Raw genomic sequence first — 15632 nt, 5'->3', positions numbered from 1 at the left:
GAGACCCCAATCACTATTATTTATTTATAGATAGATAGATAGATAGATAGATAGATAGATAGATAGATAGGCAGACAGACAGACAGACAGATAGATAGATAGAAAGAAAGAAAGAAAATTATTCAGAGAGGATGGCATACACCAGAATAATTTCTTCCCAGGTAAGAGAAAAAAGAGGCAATAAGATGTAAAAGATGGATTAGAGTTTTGCTATGAGAAATTTCACAGGCCTCTGCTTAGTCTACACACTGACTATAGGACTAGCAAACTATGACCCATGGGCCAAATCTTGCCCGAGGCATTTCTGTATGATTCATGAACTCATATTTATTTTTACATTTTTAAAGAGTTGAAAAAAAAAAAAAAAGCAATGTGTAACAAAAATCATGTATATCAAGCAAAGCCTAAAATATTTATCTGGCCCTTCATAGAAAACAATTACCAATCCCTGCCATAAATGGTTTGGAGACACTGAAGGGATTCAGGAAGGAATGTGATACATTCAATTGTTTTGGGATGATCACTCTGGCAGTTCTGCAGGACATACATAGAGACATGAGAAAACAGAAAGGTATACTACAATAGTAAATGTGAGAACACAAAGTCCTGAACAAGGAAGGACAGCATAGAGAGAATAACAGGGACTTTGTAATTCCTTGTCTGAGGAGAATGACTAAGGAGGAAAAGAGAAGAGAAGTAGCCAAGGTAGTCAAGCTGAGTGATCAGATGGATGTTGTTGCTATTACAGAAAACCAGAGGGGCCAGGTGTGGTGGCTCACACCTATAATCTCAATGCTCTGGAAGGCTGAGGCAGGAGGATTGCTTGAGGCCAGGAGTTAGAGACCAGCCTGGGCAACAAAATGAGATTCTGTCTCTACAAAAAATAATTAAAAAAAAAAAAATAGCTGGGCATGGCCAGGCACGGTGGCTCATTCCTGTAATCCCAGTACTTTGGGAGGCCAAGGCGGGCGGATCACGAAGTCAGGAGATGAAGACCATCCTGGCTAACACAGTGAAACCCCGTCTCTACTAAAAATACAAAAAAAATGAGCCAGGCGTGGTGGCAGGTGCCTGTAGTCCCAGCTACTCAGGAGGCTGAGGCAGGAGAATGGTGTGAACCCGGGAGGCGGAGCTTGCAGTGAGCCGAGATCGCGCCACTGCACTCCAGCCTGGGCGACAGAGCGAGACTCCGTCTCAAAAAACAAAACAAAACAAAAAATAAATTAAAAAGCCAGGCATTATGGTGTGCCCCTGTAGTTCCAGCTACCTGGGAGGCTGAGGTCACACTGAGCCATGATTGTGCCACTGCACTCCAACCTGGGTGTCAGAGTGAGACCCTGTCTCAAAAAAAAAAAAAAAAAAAAAAAAAAGGAAAAAGGAAAAAAAGCTGCAAATCAGGAGAAAGATTACGAGGTGATGAAGCTAATGAGTATGAGAGGTCTACTAAAAATCCAGCTGGCAGGAGTAGAGTCTGGATACAGAGTACAATACTATACATATAATAGGTACTAAATGGATATCTGGTGACTGACTCGGCAAGAAAAAACAAATTTATTAATTTTTTTCTAATTTATTCCCAAACCTCTCTTGTACAAGGTTCTTACACCTTGATTCTAAATCATACCTTAGAAGGAGGTGGTACAGGCTTAGGAACCAGGTTCTTATAGACACTTGGAACCATGGATGACAGTTTGTTCCCATTTGCATGGTGAGATCCTGGTGAGGTGAATGCAGCAGAGAAGGCAGCAGCAGGATCCTCTTTGGAAACTTTTTTGATAACTAGCATCTTGGAGGGTTGCTTGGCACTAGGTGGGTTTTCTGTGAAGTACAATAGTGGAGAGACAAAAGAATATAAAACCTGTTATGTAACATGAAGCACAGTTTATACAAAGGCCTTAGTCAACAAAACAATTGACAGTTGAGACAGAGGCATTAAACATTCCCTGGTATGCACTTAATACTCTCAAAAGTGAGATTACTCAGGAACTGTACAAAAAAATGCAGCATATGAGGAACTTGATACTAAATTTATAAATCAGCCAGAAAGTCCAAAGATGTTAGCAGTCCTTCAGGGGCACAATATGTCTGATGTACAGTGTGATCAGTCAAGCATGAACAAAACAAGAATAAATCCAAGGGCCAGGCACTGTGGCTCACGCTTGTAATCCCAACACTTGGAGGTGGTGAGGTGGGCAGATCACTTGAGTCCAGGAGTTCGAGACCAGCCTGGGCTGGCAAACCCTGTGGCAAAATGCCATCTTTACAAAAAATACCAACATTAGCCAGGCATGGTGGCGTGCGCCTGTTAATTCCAGCTACTTAGGAGGCTGAGGCAGGAGAATTGCTTGAATCTGGGAGGCAGAGGTTGCAATGAGCTGAGATTGCGCCACTGCACTCCAGCCTGGTGACTGAGTGAGACTCCATCTCAAAAATAAAAAAAATAAAAAGTGAATTAGCAATGTTAATTAAAAGTTACTTTTTATGAACGTTTTCTACTTAAAATCTGCTTCCTGTTGGTCACGGTGGCTCACGCCTGTAATCCTAGCACTTTGGGAGGCCAAGGCGGGTGGATCACTTGAGGCCAGGAATTCAAGACAAGCCTGACCAACATGGTAAATCCCTGTCTGGACTAAAAATACAAAAATTTGCCAGGTGTGGTGTAGTCCCAGCTATGGAGGTGGAAGCTGCAGTGAGCTGAGATCACACCACTACACTACAGCCTGGGCAACAGAATGAGACTGTCTCAAACGAACGAAGAAACAAACACCATCACCAAAACAACTGCTTCCAAATTCAGGGTTCTATAAGCTCTCAGTTGTATTGTGACTCCACTACCATGGTAACATTTCAATGGTGTTTGGGGGTTGGGGGGCAGAGTAACCTGCTACAGTAGAATGCTAGTTACCATGGGCAAATGCATGAGATGAGAAACAAGAGATAAAAAGAGATAAGGAATCTCTGCTCCTCTCCCTGCTAAGAAAAAAATTTTAAGTTGTGCCTTTAAAATGGCAAAATCTACCTACCCCATACTCCAGAAGGTGTCCCAATAGGTCTGCATGGCTGATTCTGTTTGCCAGCTTCTGGATTCAAGGAGGGCTAGGAAAAAAGGGATATGAATGGTTGATACAGAAAGCTGATCATTTTGGTACTTTTCACAAAGCAGCCATCACCATAGAACCTATCAAATAACCTATCAAATAATTACAGATTAGCAGCACTTACTAATTTGACACTATATTCAGAATTATAACAAACAGAAAATGTCAAAATGCAAAATCAATAGGTATTATGTTAATCTTAGTTTCTCCTGAGTTTCATTTCCTTTGATATAAGGCATTTCATTTATTTTAAATAAACAGACCAAATGTGCAAATTCCCACTTTCCTGTAGGATATGTATGCCAAATAAGGAGGCACTGAAAGTTAGATGAACAAGAATGTGGATCATTTTCCTCAGATTAAAGGAGGACAATCTGGTCAGTGAAATGTATAGTATTCACTGCATTTCTAAGATGGGTGTAGGGCAGGGGCAGACTATATGCCAAGAACTGTGCTAGAAATACAATAAAGAGTCCCTGTCTTCACACAGGTCACAGTTTCGCTATAAAAACTTGTAGACAAGTTAAGTACAATAAAAGGTTACAAGGATGATGAAAAAAATTCATATCAGGGAAGAAGGAGTAATCATGAAGAAACGTCAATTCTACTTGAAAGATAAGTGCTATCAGAAAAGGTTTTACTACAGGTGATTTAAGAATCCTTAAAGATAAATTCCAAAGCTGGAAAATGGGTAATTCCAACAACAGAAAGCATTAAAAAGAATATTCAGGTTTGCAAATAGTTCAGCATGAGTAGTGCTAGGGAAAGAGGGGACCCTTCTGTGGGGAAAGAGATATCTGGCAAAGTAGGCCACGAGCCAGTTTGTGGAGGATTTCTTAGGGGAGATTAAGTTTTATTCTACAGGTAATGAGGATCCATCCATCTTTCATGCAGAGTTAACAGGATCTCATTATCAATTTACAACCGTCACTCTAGTAGCAGCCTGAAGGATGGATCTGAGGGGTTTCAATATCAACTAAAAGACCATTAGGAGATCAATTCCATAGTCTGGGAGGGTAATAAAGGCAAGAGAAGTAGAGAACAAGATAAGGAAAAGGGCAGGGAAGAGTTAAGAGCAACACAGACTAGACTTAATAACTAATTGTATGACACTGCTGTCCTAACCCAAACTTTACAATCTGGTAATGGGGTAGGAAAATGGCTTTTTTTTTTTTTTTTTTTTGAGACAGAGTCTCACTCTGTTGCCCAGGCTGGAGTGCGGTGGCATGATCTTGGCTCACTGGAACCTCCATTTCCCAGGTTCAAGCAATTCTCCTGCCTCAGCTTCCCGAGTAACTGGGATTACAGGTGCACACCACCACACCCAACTAATTTTTGTATTTTCAGTAGAGACGGGGTTTCACCATGTTGGCCAGGCTGGTCTCGAACCGACCTCAAGTGATCCACTCGCCTCGGCCTCCCAAAGTGCTGGGGTTACAGGCGTGAGCCACCATGCCCAGCCGGAAAATGGCTTTTCAGCACAATTGCCTGTGAACATTATACAAACAACAAAAGGACACCTAGACTCCACTACAGAGCTTCAGAATCAGAATCTCTAGGGGCAGGGCCTCTAGCAGGTAGGTATTTCCCAACCAATCAAGGTAAGAACCACTACAATAGGAGAACAAGCACAAATGCAAATGAAACTACCAACTCTCTATATAAGTGGACAAATCAGTGACAGATTTTGAAGGACAGGTTAATACATTCCTCTAGATGGAGTAGTAGAGGCAGAAGCAGTACCCAGTCATAAAAGCTGTGGTTGTTTCCTTGTCTCATTTTAATAGGCACGTGTTCTTGGTCATATTGCATCCAGGGTTCTCAGAGACAATGCTCCTATTTATACAGTATCTTTGATCTCTTTCCACTGTTTTAAAAATGTACAGTTTTAAAACTTTTAAAAATAGTAAAATATAAACAGAAAAAAATATAAAACAAACGAATAAGTTAATGAGTAAAAGTTCTTTTAAACACTACATGGTTTAAGCAACATAACATTACCTGCCAAACCAGAAAGACATTACAAATCTCATTAGAAAAAAAAAAACAAAAAATACTCTTATGGTGATCACAGAATTTTTTTTTTTTTTTACTATCCAACTGTGTCTCCCTTGATACTATAGTTTTGTCTCCAAAAACAATCTCAACTTTTAATCTACTAGGTTTTAGAAAATCTTACGCCTCGGCATTTTCTATAAATTGGTAGTTGTTTCTAGAGGTTACAGAATCCTTAGTGGTTTTGTATTCTTCCATTAGGAGACACACACATAACACGTGGTTGTGCTTCTTTTGGTTATGTTGGCAGACACTGACGCTCATAGCCTAAAACTGTCAACTCAATACAAGATGCAAAAACAATGATCTAATATTACAATTCTTTATAAAGTAGTATACTTCCATAAATAGGAACTTTCCCTCATCTATTTGGTGATTCAACGGTACAGTTCATATAGAAAAATATGATACATGCTTGTTCCTAAGGTGAGGCAGGCATTATTGTGAATTCACAGATTTAAATCCAATTTGATGTGATTCAACCCTCGCCATTATTATCATTAACTGATGCATAAAACTATCCCATGTTTGGCCTGTGGAACCCTCTTCAATTTGGCTTTTAAATCCTTTTGTTACAACCCTAGTAGTTCTTTAATTACTTCTTTGCTATCTAGTTTGAAAAAATATTCCAGACTCTTCTTTTAAGTATGCTGTCTGGATAAACTATTTCAAGATCACAATCTGAGCAGTAGAGTCACTCATTGCTATGGGGTTGTTCATTGGTCCCATGTCTTTTCAGTGGACAGAACCGCCTAGAAGAATGTATTTTTCACTCCAAAGCTAAAATACCTCATAACTTATTACTGATATTCCCAATTCAAACTGAGTACCCTTGTGGATTTTACAGAACATCTATTTTCTGTTTTTATTTTCTTCTACACAGAATCCCGATTTTCAGGCATACAAAGGATAGAATATCGTATTCAACTGCTTTATCTCATATGCCGCACAAGTTTCAGAATAGCAATGTCAGTATTTCACCAGTTACCAAAATGTTTTTTTTTGGACATGTTCTCCCCATCTTTCCACTTTAAAAAAGTTATACTATATCCAGATTGTCAGATCATATAACTATCACGTGAACTCTCTTTTAACCCTCATTTCATCTTAGCTCTACAATTAACCATACATTTAATACGTACCACTATTCCTTTTGTTATCATCTTTCTGGTTTGTCAGAAGCTTGTTCTTTTTTTGTTTTTGAGATGGAGTCTCGCTCTGTCCTCCAGGCTGGAGTGCAGTAGCCCAATCTCAGCTCACTGCAAGCTCCGCCTCCCGGGTTCACGCCATTCTCCTGCTTCAGCCTCTTGAGTAGCTGGGACTACAGGTGCCTGCCACCGCAGCCAGCTAATTTTTTGTATTTTTAGTAGAGATGGGGTTTCACCGCAGTCTCGATCTCCTGACCTTGTGATCCGCCCGCCTCAGCCTCCCAAAGTGCTGGGATTACAGGCGTGAGCCACCACGCCCAGCAGAAGCTTGTTTTTTAATAGTTCTCAGGAAAAGTCTTGGGAACAATATTCCAAAGTTTTTGTTTTTTTTTTTTTTTAGGCATTTTATTTGTAAATATGTACTGCATCCCTAGAAACAAAATCCAAGGATTTTCCCTCCTGTGTGCTTTCATCTTGCTTCTTCACGGTCCGTGATACCAGTTAAGGTTGTCAATATGATGAAGTCAAACTGGTGGGATCGAAGCAGATTGTTCTGCTGTTTTTCTAGATCTTTGAGTTGCACATCAAAGCTGGGGCTCTACACTTGTTTAGCCTGCCTGTGAGGTTCACAATTTTCCCAGCTCTGTAATCATCAATGATTTCAAATTTGCCAATGTAACAATGCTTCATCATCAGCTAGAAGTTGGACAATGACTTTGGAGCATGGCCTAATAAGAACCCGGTGTTTGCTGCTCTTTTTGGCACTAGTGATACTCTTGAGAGCATGAGGTAGGATGTTCACACACACCACTGTGACAGCGCGAAACAATGGCGGAAAGAGCAATATTCCAAGAACTTACACATTGATGTTTGTCTGTGGTCTTTATAACTGAACATTAGATTGACAAAGCACAAAATCTCTGGCTCACATTTTATCGTAATTGTTACTCCATTTACTTGTTATAAAGCTTTGCTGTCACAGTCTATCTGGTTTACTTTCTTTTAACAACTCAGTCTTTATGCCTGAATGGCTAAAGGATATCTTTTTTTTGTTCTAGTATTCTGTAAGAGTATATTTTAGTCGTCCTGACTGTCCTTTCAATTTGTAGATTCAAATCTAAATGTATTTCAGAAAAATGTTCTTGAATTATACTTTTCAGTATTTTTTTTTTTTTTGAGACGGAGTCTCGCTCTGTCACCTTGGCTGGAGTGCAGTGGCGTGATCTCGGCTCACTGCAAGCTCCACCTCCCAGGTTCACGCCATTCTCCTGCCTCAGCCTCCCGAGTAGCTGGGACTACAGACGCCCACCACCACGCCTGGCTAATTTTTAAATTTTTAGTAGGGACGGGGTTTCACCTTGTTAGCCAGGATGGTCTCGATCCCCTGACCTCGTGATCCGCCCGCCTCGGCCTCCCAAAGTCCCGCCCGGCCACTTTTCAGTATTTAAGCTATTCCTTTATTTTGGTTTTCTTTCTGGGGGTGGAGGTGGGAAGATCCTATTATATATCTATATTAGATCTTTTCTGCCAAACTTTTTTCCCCAGTTTTAATTTCTCATCTACGTATTTCTCCTTCATTTAAAAAATTTTCCTTTCCTGTCTTCTAATTCTTGAAAAAATTAGTATTTATTCTCTTTATTCTTTCTTGTTTAGTCTTTATTTTTCTGAAATCTTTTATTATTTCTTTTCTAGAGTTCTAGCCCCTTATTTTGAGTTTTTCCAGATGATATTTTTTTTAAAACCAACTTCTTAGGATCATTAATTTTTTTTTTTTTTTTTGGAGACAGAGTTTCACACTCTTGTTGCCCAGGCTGGAGTGCAATGGCGCAATCTTGGCTCACTGCAACCTCTGCCTCCCAGGTTTACTTTCTTTAATGTCCTGGTTATCCTTTCCCTACTGCTTTTATCTGAAACTTTCCTTTCCTTTGTCTCTGACTTGTCTCTCTGCAGTTCAATCCGGATTATATTTCCAACAGTTTGCTCTCAGTGAGGGACTTTGTTCTGGAAGAGTATATTGGAAAGTTAGTATGAACAACGATAGAACCCTGTGCTGGTTACTGCTTCTTAGTTACAAAGTCATCCCTTCTGCCTGTTGTGCAAACATGTGCCTGGACACTTTAAAATTTTTCCTTTGACAGCTGACATGTTAACTTCTGCCAGCAGAGAACAATGGAGAGATTCTTATTTCCTGTTCCTGTGTGCTTTTTCAGTGGGCTCCCACAGTGCCCAGCTCCTCAAAGCCAGGTTCTGACGTACAAGTAAGCTCAGAGACCAGCAGCTTCGCTCAGCACCCCATCTGAGTAGTTTTGTAGCAGAGTGACACCTCTCATGAAAAGCCGTTCAGCACGATTCCCCAGAGAAGGACATTAGCAATTACTTTGCCATTCAGTGGGCTACAACTGAGCCCTTTCTAACCAGGTATGAATCTCAGCCCTGGGGTGGTGGTAGGGAAATGGGGGACTCATTCTTGGACACTCTATCTTAGCTTTAAGGGTAGTGGCTGCTCCCTGTATGTACGTATGCATGTGTTTTTTTTCTTTTTTTTTGAGACAGGGTCTCACTGTCACCCAGGGTGGAGTGAAGTGGTGCCATGTGGGCTCACTGCAGCTATGACTTGCTAGACTCAAGCAATCCTCCCACCTCAGCCCCCTGAGTAGCTAGGACTACCAGGTACGCACCACGTCCAGCTAATTTTTATATTTTTGGTAGAGACGAAGGTTTCACCATGTTGCCCAGTCTGGTCTCAAACTCCTGGACTCAAGCGATCGTTCTGCCTCGACCTTCCAAAGTGCTGCGATCACAGGCGTGAATCACTGAACTGTGCTTATGTGCTATTTCTATTTTCTTTAAAGATCTTTTTACTTTGTACTAGTCAATCCTTCATTACTCCAATCTTGCTGTAGTTAATAATTCCTTACATTAACTTTCTCTATTCAAACTACTGTGTGGTTTGAACTCTTGACTGGTCCAGTCAGATCCTTCATACCTTATCCCAGAGCCTCCATATTTACCACTCCCGATTAATTGCTGCTCTTCTCAAATATGCCCTGCAAGCTTTCCAGAAAAACCGTTGGCTCTGCTGGCATTCTTTATGCTGTCAGGTGCTCTGTTGCTTCCCTTCAGCTCCCATTGCACAAATGCTAATATTAACCAAGCCTCTTATACAGATTTTGGTGGTTTGTCCCTATCGGCTTTAGGGGTTTGTGGGGAAATCTCATTTTGCTTTGATGTAGATGGCATCGGTAGATTTTGTTGGTTCCTCAACTCTACTTGCTTTATTTTTAACTTTATTTTAAAATAATTTCAGGGCCAGGCACAGTGAGTGGCTCACGTCTGTAATTCCAGAATTTGGGAGGCTGAGGCAGGTGGATCACCTGAGGTCAAGAGTTTGAGACCAGCCTGACCAACATGGCAAAACCCTGCCTCTACCAAAAATACAAAAATTAGCTGGGCATAGGGGTGCATGCCTGTAATCCCAGCTACTTGGGAGGCTGAGGCAGGAGAATGGCTTGAACCCAAGAGGCACAGATTGCAGTGAGCTGAGATCACACCATTGCATTCCAGCCCGAGAGACAAGAGTGAAACTCCGTCTCAAAAAATAATAAATAATTTCAGACTTACATCCACACTCAAAAAGTTGTAGACTGCAGATGCTCAACCTGTATTAATATTTCACATTTACTTCCCCATTCTCTCTATAGCTTTCTCCTGAACCATTTGGCAAGCTGAAGGACTTGATGCCACTTACCCTTAAATATGTATTTCCTTAAAAGGGTATCTTTTATATAATCAGAGTAATTATTAATACTTATGCATACTATTATCTAATCTATAACACTTATTCAAATTGTCCCACTGATGTTTTAGCAAAGGAAAAATTTTGCAAAATGGTTTTTGCCTCACCCAGTATTTATTTAATCTAGGTTTACATGTTGCTTTTAGTTGTCATATCTCTAGTTCTTTAATCTGGAGCTTTTTTTTTTCCCCATGGCCTTAACATTTTTGAAGACTACAGGCCAGTTATTTTGCAATTCTTTTGTAGAATCCTCAATTTGGGCTTGTCAGATGTCTCCTATGATCAGATCCAGGCTATGCATTTCTGGAAGGAATGTTACAGAGGTGATGGTGCATATTTCTCAGTGCCATCATATCAGGAGGTTTAAATCTATTTGTTTCACTACTGGTAATTTTAATATTTTTTCTTAATACTAAAATTTTCGTACAGTAAAATCTACACATAAAATATACTAAATTATGTGAGTTTTAAAAATGCTAATACCTGTCCAACTTCTACGAAGATTAACACATCCATCAACCAGAAAGTTCTCTTCATACCCTTTCCCAGTTAATCCCCTCTGTGCACAACCAACCATAAAACCATTCTGATTTTCTTTCCCATCATAGATGATTTGGCTGTTCTGGAATTTCATATATAGTTTTCTACAGAGTCCTTAGGATTTTCATGTTACCTGCACACACACAGTTTTATTTCCTCTTTTTAAACTGTATACATTTTTCTTGCCTTATTGTACTTGTTAGGACCGTCAATAGATGATAAATACAAGTGGTAAGAGTAAACATCCTAATATTGCTCCCAATATTAAAGGGAGCTCTGCTTTTACTGGAGAATTGGAGAAGATGAAAAAGCTGTAGCCAATACTGCTGGCATCCTCTCAGAGTCCCTTCTCTCCACCAATTTCTTACTCCTCAGGTTTCAAACACATTCAAGTCTCCTACTCCTAGAAAACTCTTCCCTCACATCTGGCTCTTTACTGTCCAAAGAGGAGCATATCATTCATCACCAACTTACTCTCTAACCCTTCCAACCACACTTGTCATTTTGTAAGGCCATCCCAAACTGCCAGAGTCAAAGCTCTCTCCCATACTTAGTAACAGCTACATTTAAAAATCTGTGTTCCTCTCTGTATCATGTACTTCAAAAAAGCAAAACACAAACAAAAACCTATCTGTTGAGGTCTGTGCTGAGTGGTGCACACAGGGACAATTAGGACTATTTAACTTCCCCAGGTAACAATATAGAACTGCTAATTATACTAAACCAATACAATTTGAAAATAATTTTCTAATTATACAAACATATCATATAGGAAAAAAAATAATATAGAAAACCTACTGCAATCAGGTCCCAAAACATCTTCAATTTGTGATTTTTATCTACCTACTTTTTCTTGGTATACTCATTCCTTCTTCAGCTAACCACTTCTCAGTCTCCCTTACTGCTACTCCACAGGTTCTGCTCTACACCTCCCTTCTTTCCAATGTATAATCTCCCTGGGTGATTTTATCTACCCACAAACCTCAACTATTATCTCTATTTTCATGTGCACATATCTAGACCTAACCCATCTCTTTGGCATCAAGAATTTGTTTTCTCCTCCAACCAATTCTGCTCCTCTGCTCTCTCTCTTCAAGTTAATTACCTATTTTTCATCAAGTCACTTTGGATAGAAATCTTTAGAAAAATTTGTATTACTTTAATTATTTTTTATGTACAGAAAGCTCAACAGTGTACATTTAACCCAACTGGTGGCAAGTTCTTTAGCCTCCACCTTTTTGAGCTTGGCAATGCGAGTCACAGACGTGGTACCCAGGACACTGCCTCCCCAGTGATGGCAGATCTCATCATATCTGTCATTGTAATTGATCCTGATAGCTTCCACCAGCTTAGCCAAAGCGCCTTTGTCTTCTGAGTTAACCTGTGTGAAGTCAACCAGTGGTGCAGGTCTTTCTGTGGACTAGATGTCCCCCCCTCTTGCCTTCCCCTTGATAATGCAGTAAGGGACCCCCATTTTATATATACCCCCATTTAGTAAGGGCAGGTAGGAAGACAACCAGCTCGATGGGATCCATGTCATATGCAATCACCACTAGCTGAGTCTTCGTGCTCTCCACTAAGGTGGTGACAGTGTTGACTCCTGCTTGAAAGACAGGTGGTCTCTTACTGGGGATGTCCCCTTTGCTGGCAGCTTTCTTCTCAGCCTGGGCCAATAGCCTCTGCTTCTTTCTCTTGCTTTGTCTCTGGTCTGTACTTACGGGCCAGCTTAAGAAGCTGAGTAGCTGTTTGGCGGTGCAGGGCCTGGATGAACTGGTTAATCGCAGGAGGCACTTTCAGTTGCACATAGAGGATGGCTCTCTGCCGCTGCAACCTGATATAGCGGGGCCATTTCATAAAGTGAGTGAGGTCTCTTTTGGGCTGGGTGTCCTGTCCAATGCCAAAATTCTTAGGCCTTTTCTCAAACAGGGGAATCACCACTTTCTTGGCCTCCTGCTTCTTGACAACAGCAGGGGCCGGAGCCAAGTTCTTCCCCTTGCCCTTCTTTCCTTTTGGCATCTTGGGTAGCAGGTGGAAAAGAAATCTTACTTTTGACTCTTCCTTCTCTAATTACAATACCTCAGTTCCAATTCTTTAAGTTTAGCCTCCAAAACAAGGTCTTTTACTAACTGAATTTCCATTGACAGAAAAACGGATAAATCAAGTATATTCACACAATGTAATATTTGCTATACAGTAGTAAAGAAGATCTAGAGCAAGGTTTGTCAACCATGACACTACTGACATTTTAGGCTGACAAATTCTGTTATGGGGCTGTCCAGTGTGTTTTAGGTGTTTAGCAACATCCCTGATCTCTACATATTAGATGATATTAGCACTAACCCCAGTTGTGACAACAAAGATGTCTCCAGGTAATGCCAAATATCCCCCAGTGGGCAAACTTGCCCCTAGTCGAGAACCGCTAAGCTAGAGCCCCATGATTCAACACATGTAAACTTCAATTTTACATAAATAAGCGAATTACAGTATGAATTATTCATATGAAGGTAAATATGCGCAAACTGATAAAATAGAATGTTTGTATCATTTCCACTGGGAATGTCACAGGACTGATAATGAAGCTTCTAATCAAACTATGCTATCAGCAGCATACTACCCAGTTTAAAAGGTACTCTTACTTCTACTTTACTCCACACGATTTCTTATTTGCCACCATCTTCTCTTTTTCTTATTGAAGTACATAAGAAACAAAAACTGTTGGGGATTCAAATAAATTTTTCTATATGCACAGTTGGTTATGGTTATAATATTACATATACTCTTTCATTTCAGATACAAATTATGTTAAAATCATCATGGGTTTATTTAATCATAGAATAAAAGTATTAAAGGAAAGTAGTTTTTTAATAAGAATATACTGTAATTGTTGCATTTCTTTTTTTTAAGAGACGGAGTCTTGCTTCCACCTGCCAAGTAGCTGGGACTATAGGTGCATGCCACCCACGTCCGCCAGTTCTGTTGCTAATGCTTTTGTTGCTAGTTTGATAAGAATTTCATCAAGTTCCTTAAGTGTAATAAGCAACATAGATTATATTTTCAAATCATTCCCACTGGTCTTTCTTGGATTTGCTTATAAGTTTGTTGTATAAATAATAAAAATTACGTTTGAAATTACAGTAATTTTTGGACTATTTGTTATCTAGAACATTCTGGACAAATATTCAATATGTAAGGGCAGTATAGACCTTCCTGAGGATAAAGTTTTGAAGAACAGTCACCTGGGAACAGGAATTCACATTAATATATAATTTAAATCAAGACCCCAGGTCAGTTCCTAGACTTGAGGGTAGAGGACCTAATGCCTAAATTTCACTCTTCTTTAGGTGACTATTAACTGATGAAATGGCTATAACAGAAGTGACTGACTGATGTGCTACTTAAAAACAGCTAGAGGCTGGGTGCGGTGGTTGGTGTCTGTAATCCTAGCACTTTTGGAGGCCGAGATGGGAAGATCACTTGAGGTCAGGCATTCGAGACTGGCCTGGGCAACACAGTGATACCTAGTCTCTATAAGAAATAAAAAAATTAGCTGGGCGTGGTGGCATGAATGCAGTGGTGCAATCATAGCTCACTGCAGCCTCAAACTCCAGCACTCAAGTAATCCTCCTGCCTCAGTCTCCCTAGTGGCTGGGACTGCAGGCATGTGCCATCATGCCCAGCTAATTTTTAAAAAAATTTTTATAGAGACAAGGGTCTTGCTGTGCTGCCCAGGCTGGTCTCAAACAACTGGCATCAAGCAATCCTCCTGGCTTGGTCTCTGAAAGTGCTGGGATTACTGGCATGAGCCACTATGCCTGGCCAACTTAAAGATACTGATTTGTTAAAATGATAATCTTTTTTCTTTTTTTGAGAAAGAATCTCGCTCTATCGCCCAGGTTGGAGGGCAATGGCCCAATCTCAGCCCACTGCAACCTAAGCCTCCTGGGTTCATGTGATTCTCCTGCCTCAGCCTCCAGAGTAGCTGGGATTACAGGCGCTTAACACCAAGCCCAGCTAATTTTTGTATTTTTAGTAGAGATGGGGTTTCACCATGTTGGTCAGGCTGATCTTGAACTCCTGCCCTCAGGTGATCCAACTGCCTCGGCTTCCCAAAGGGCTCAGATTACAGGCATGAGCCACCGAGCCCAGCCTGATAATTTAACCTTAAATAAAATATATTTTAAAAATTTTATAGATACTCTAAAAATGCTACCTTCAAGAGGCCAAAAGGCATGTAATTTAACACACAGTAACACCAAGTGTTACTGAATATATAGGCAACAGCGAAAATACTCCCAATTACATGTTCATATCACAGTAATTTTATATGATAGAGAACAAAATCAAGAGAAAAAATGTTTTATCATAGTTGGAAAAAAGACAATTTAACATGCAAGAATACATTTTAACATAAATTATATTTGAGTAAACTTTGTAAGACTTAAGAGAAATTAAAGATTTTTCTAAATTCCAAAGACATAAAAATGAAAAATTTGCTACAAGTTACATAGGAGTTTTGGTCACCATTTTCAAATGTTATCAACTTAACCCCTTTCCTCTAAAAACAATAAAAACCTCAACTTACAAATTCCTTTTTCTGTAATTTCTGAAATGCTCTCATTACTAACAGGGTCTCATATTTCAGACATTGTCGGCTTCTAACCATACATCTAAAGATCCATACTTACAAAGTCCTCCTCTTCAAACTGCAACTTTTCCACCTTGTCTTCTTTCTTTTCTTCCCTAATCTCCATAGGTGGCTTTTCCGGAAAAGCACACCCTTTTCGGGAGTGGAAGCTGCCATTCCAGTGGCGATGGTTCCCTGTGCCACCTCCGCTACGCTGGCTTATGCCATCATGACCTCGGGAGGAGCTATGCCAACCAGATGGGTTCCCTGTGATTCCAGCATATGCTCCCTTAGAGACACCAGAGTCCACAGAATCATGGCGGAACAGGGAGGGCTGGTGCCAAGAATCTAGAATAGTAAAGAAAAGGAAC

At 40.2% G+C, this 15632-nt stretch overlaps 1 protein-coding gene across 5 annotated transcripts in view; it reads right to left on the bottom strand.

Annotated features, from left to right (window-relative positions):
• Positions 1-15632, bottom strand: part of GPBP1L1 (GC-rich promoter binding protein 1 like 1) — a 61280-nt gene that overhangs the window by 12437 nt on the left and 33211 nt on the right. For all 5 annotated transcript variants that reach the window (XM_007978941.3, XM_037999010.2, XM_037999019.2 and 2 more), the window contains 3 exons: positions 15323-15609; positions 3024-3096; positions 1625-1818 (listed from right to left, as the gene is read on the bottom strand). In XM_007978941.3, the coding sequence (XP_007977132.1) occupies positions 1625-1818; positions 3024-3096; positions 15323-15609 (554 nt within the window). The remainder of the gene's footprint in view (positions 1-1624; positions 1819-3023; positions 3097-15322; positions 15610-15632) is intronic.

Source organism: Chlorocebus sabaeus, chromosome 20 (genome assembly GCF_047675955.1).
Source record: "Chlorocebus sabaeus isolate Y175 chromosome 20, mChlSab1.0.hap1, whole genome shotgun sequence".
Lineage (NCBI taxonomy): Eukaryota > Metazoa > Chordata > Mammalia > Primates > Cercopithecidae > Chlorocebus > Chlorocebus sabaeus.
The sequence above is the reverse complement of the archived record's forward strand: the minus strand, read 5'-3'. Positions and strand labels throughout refer to the sequence as shown.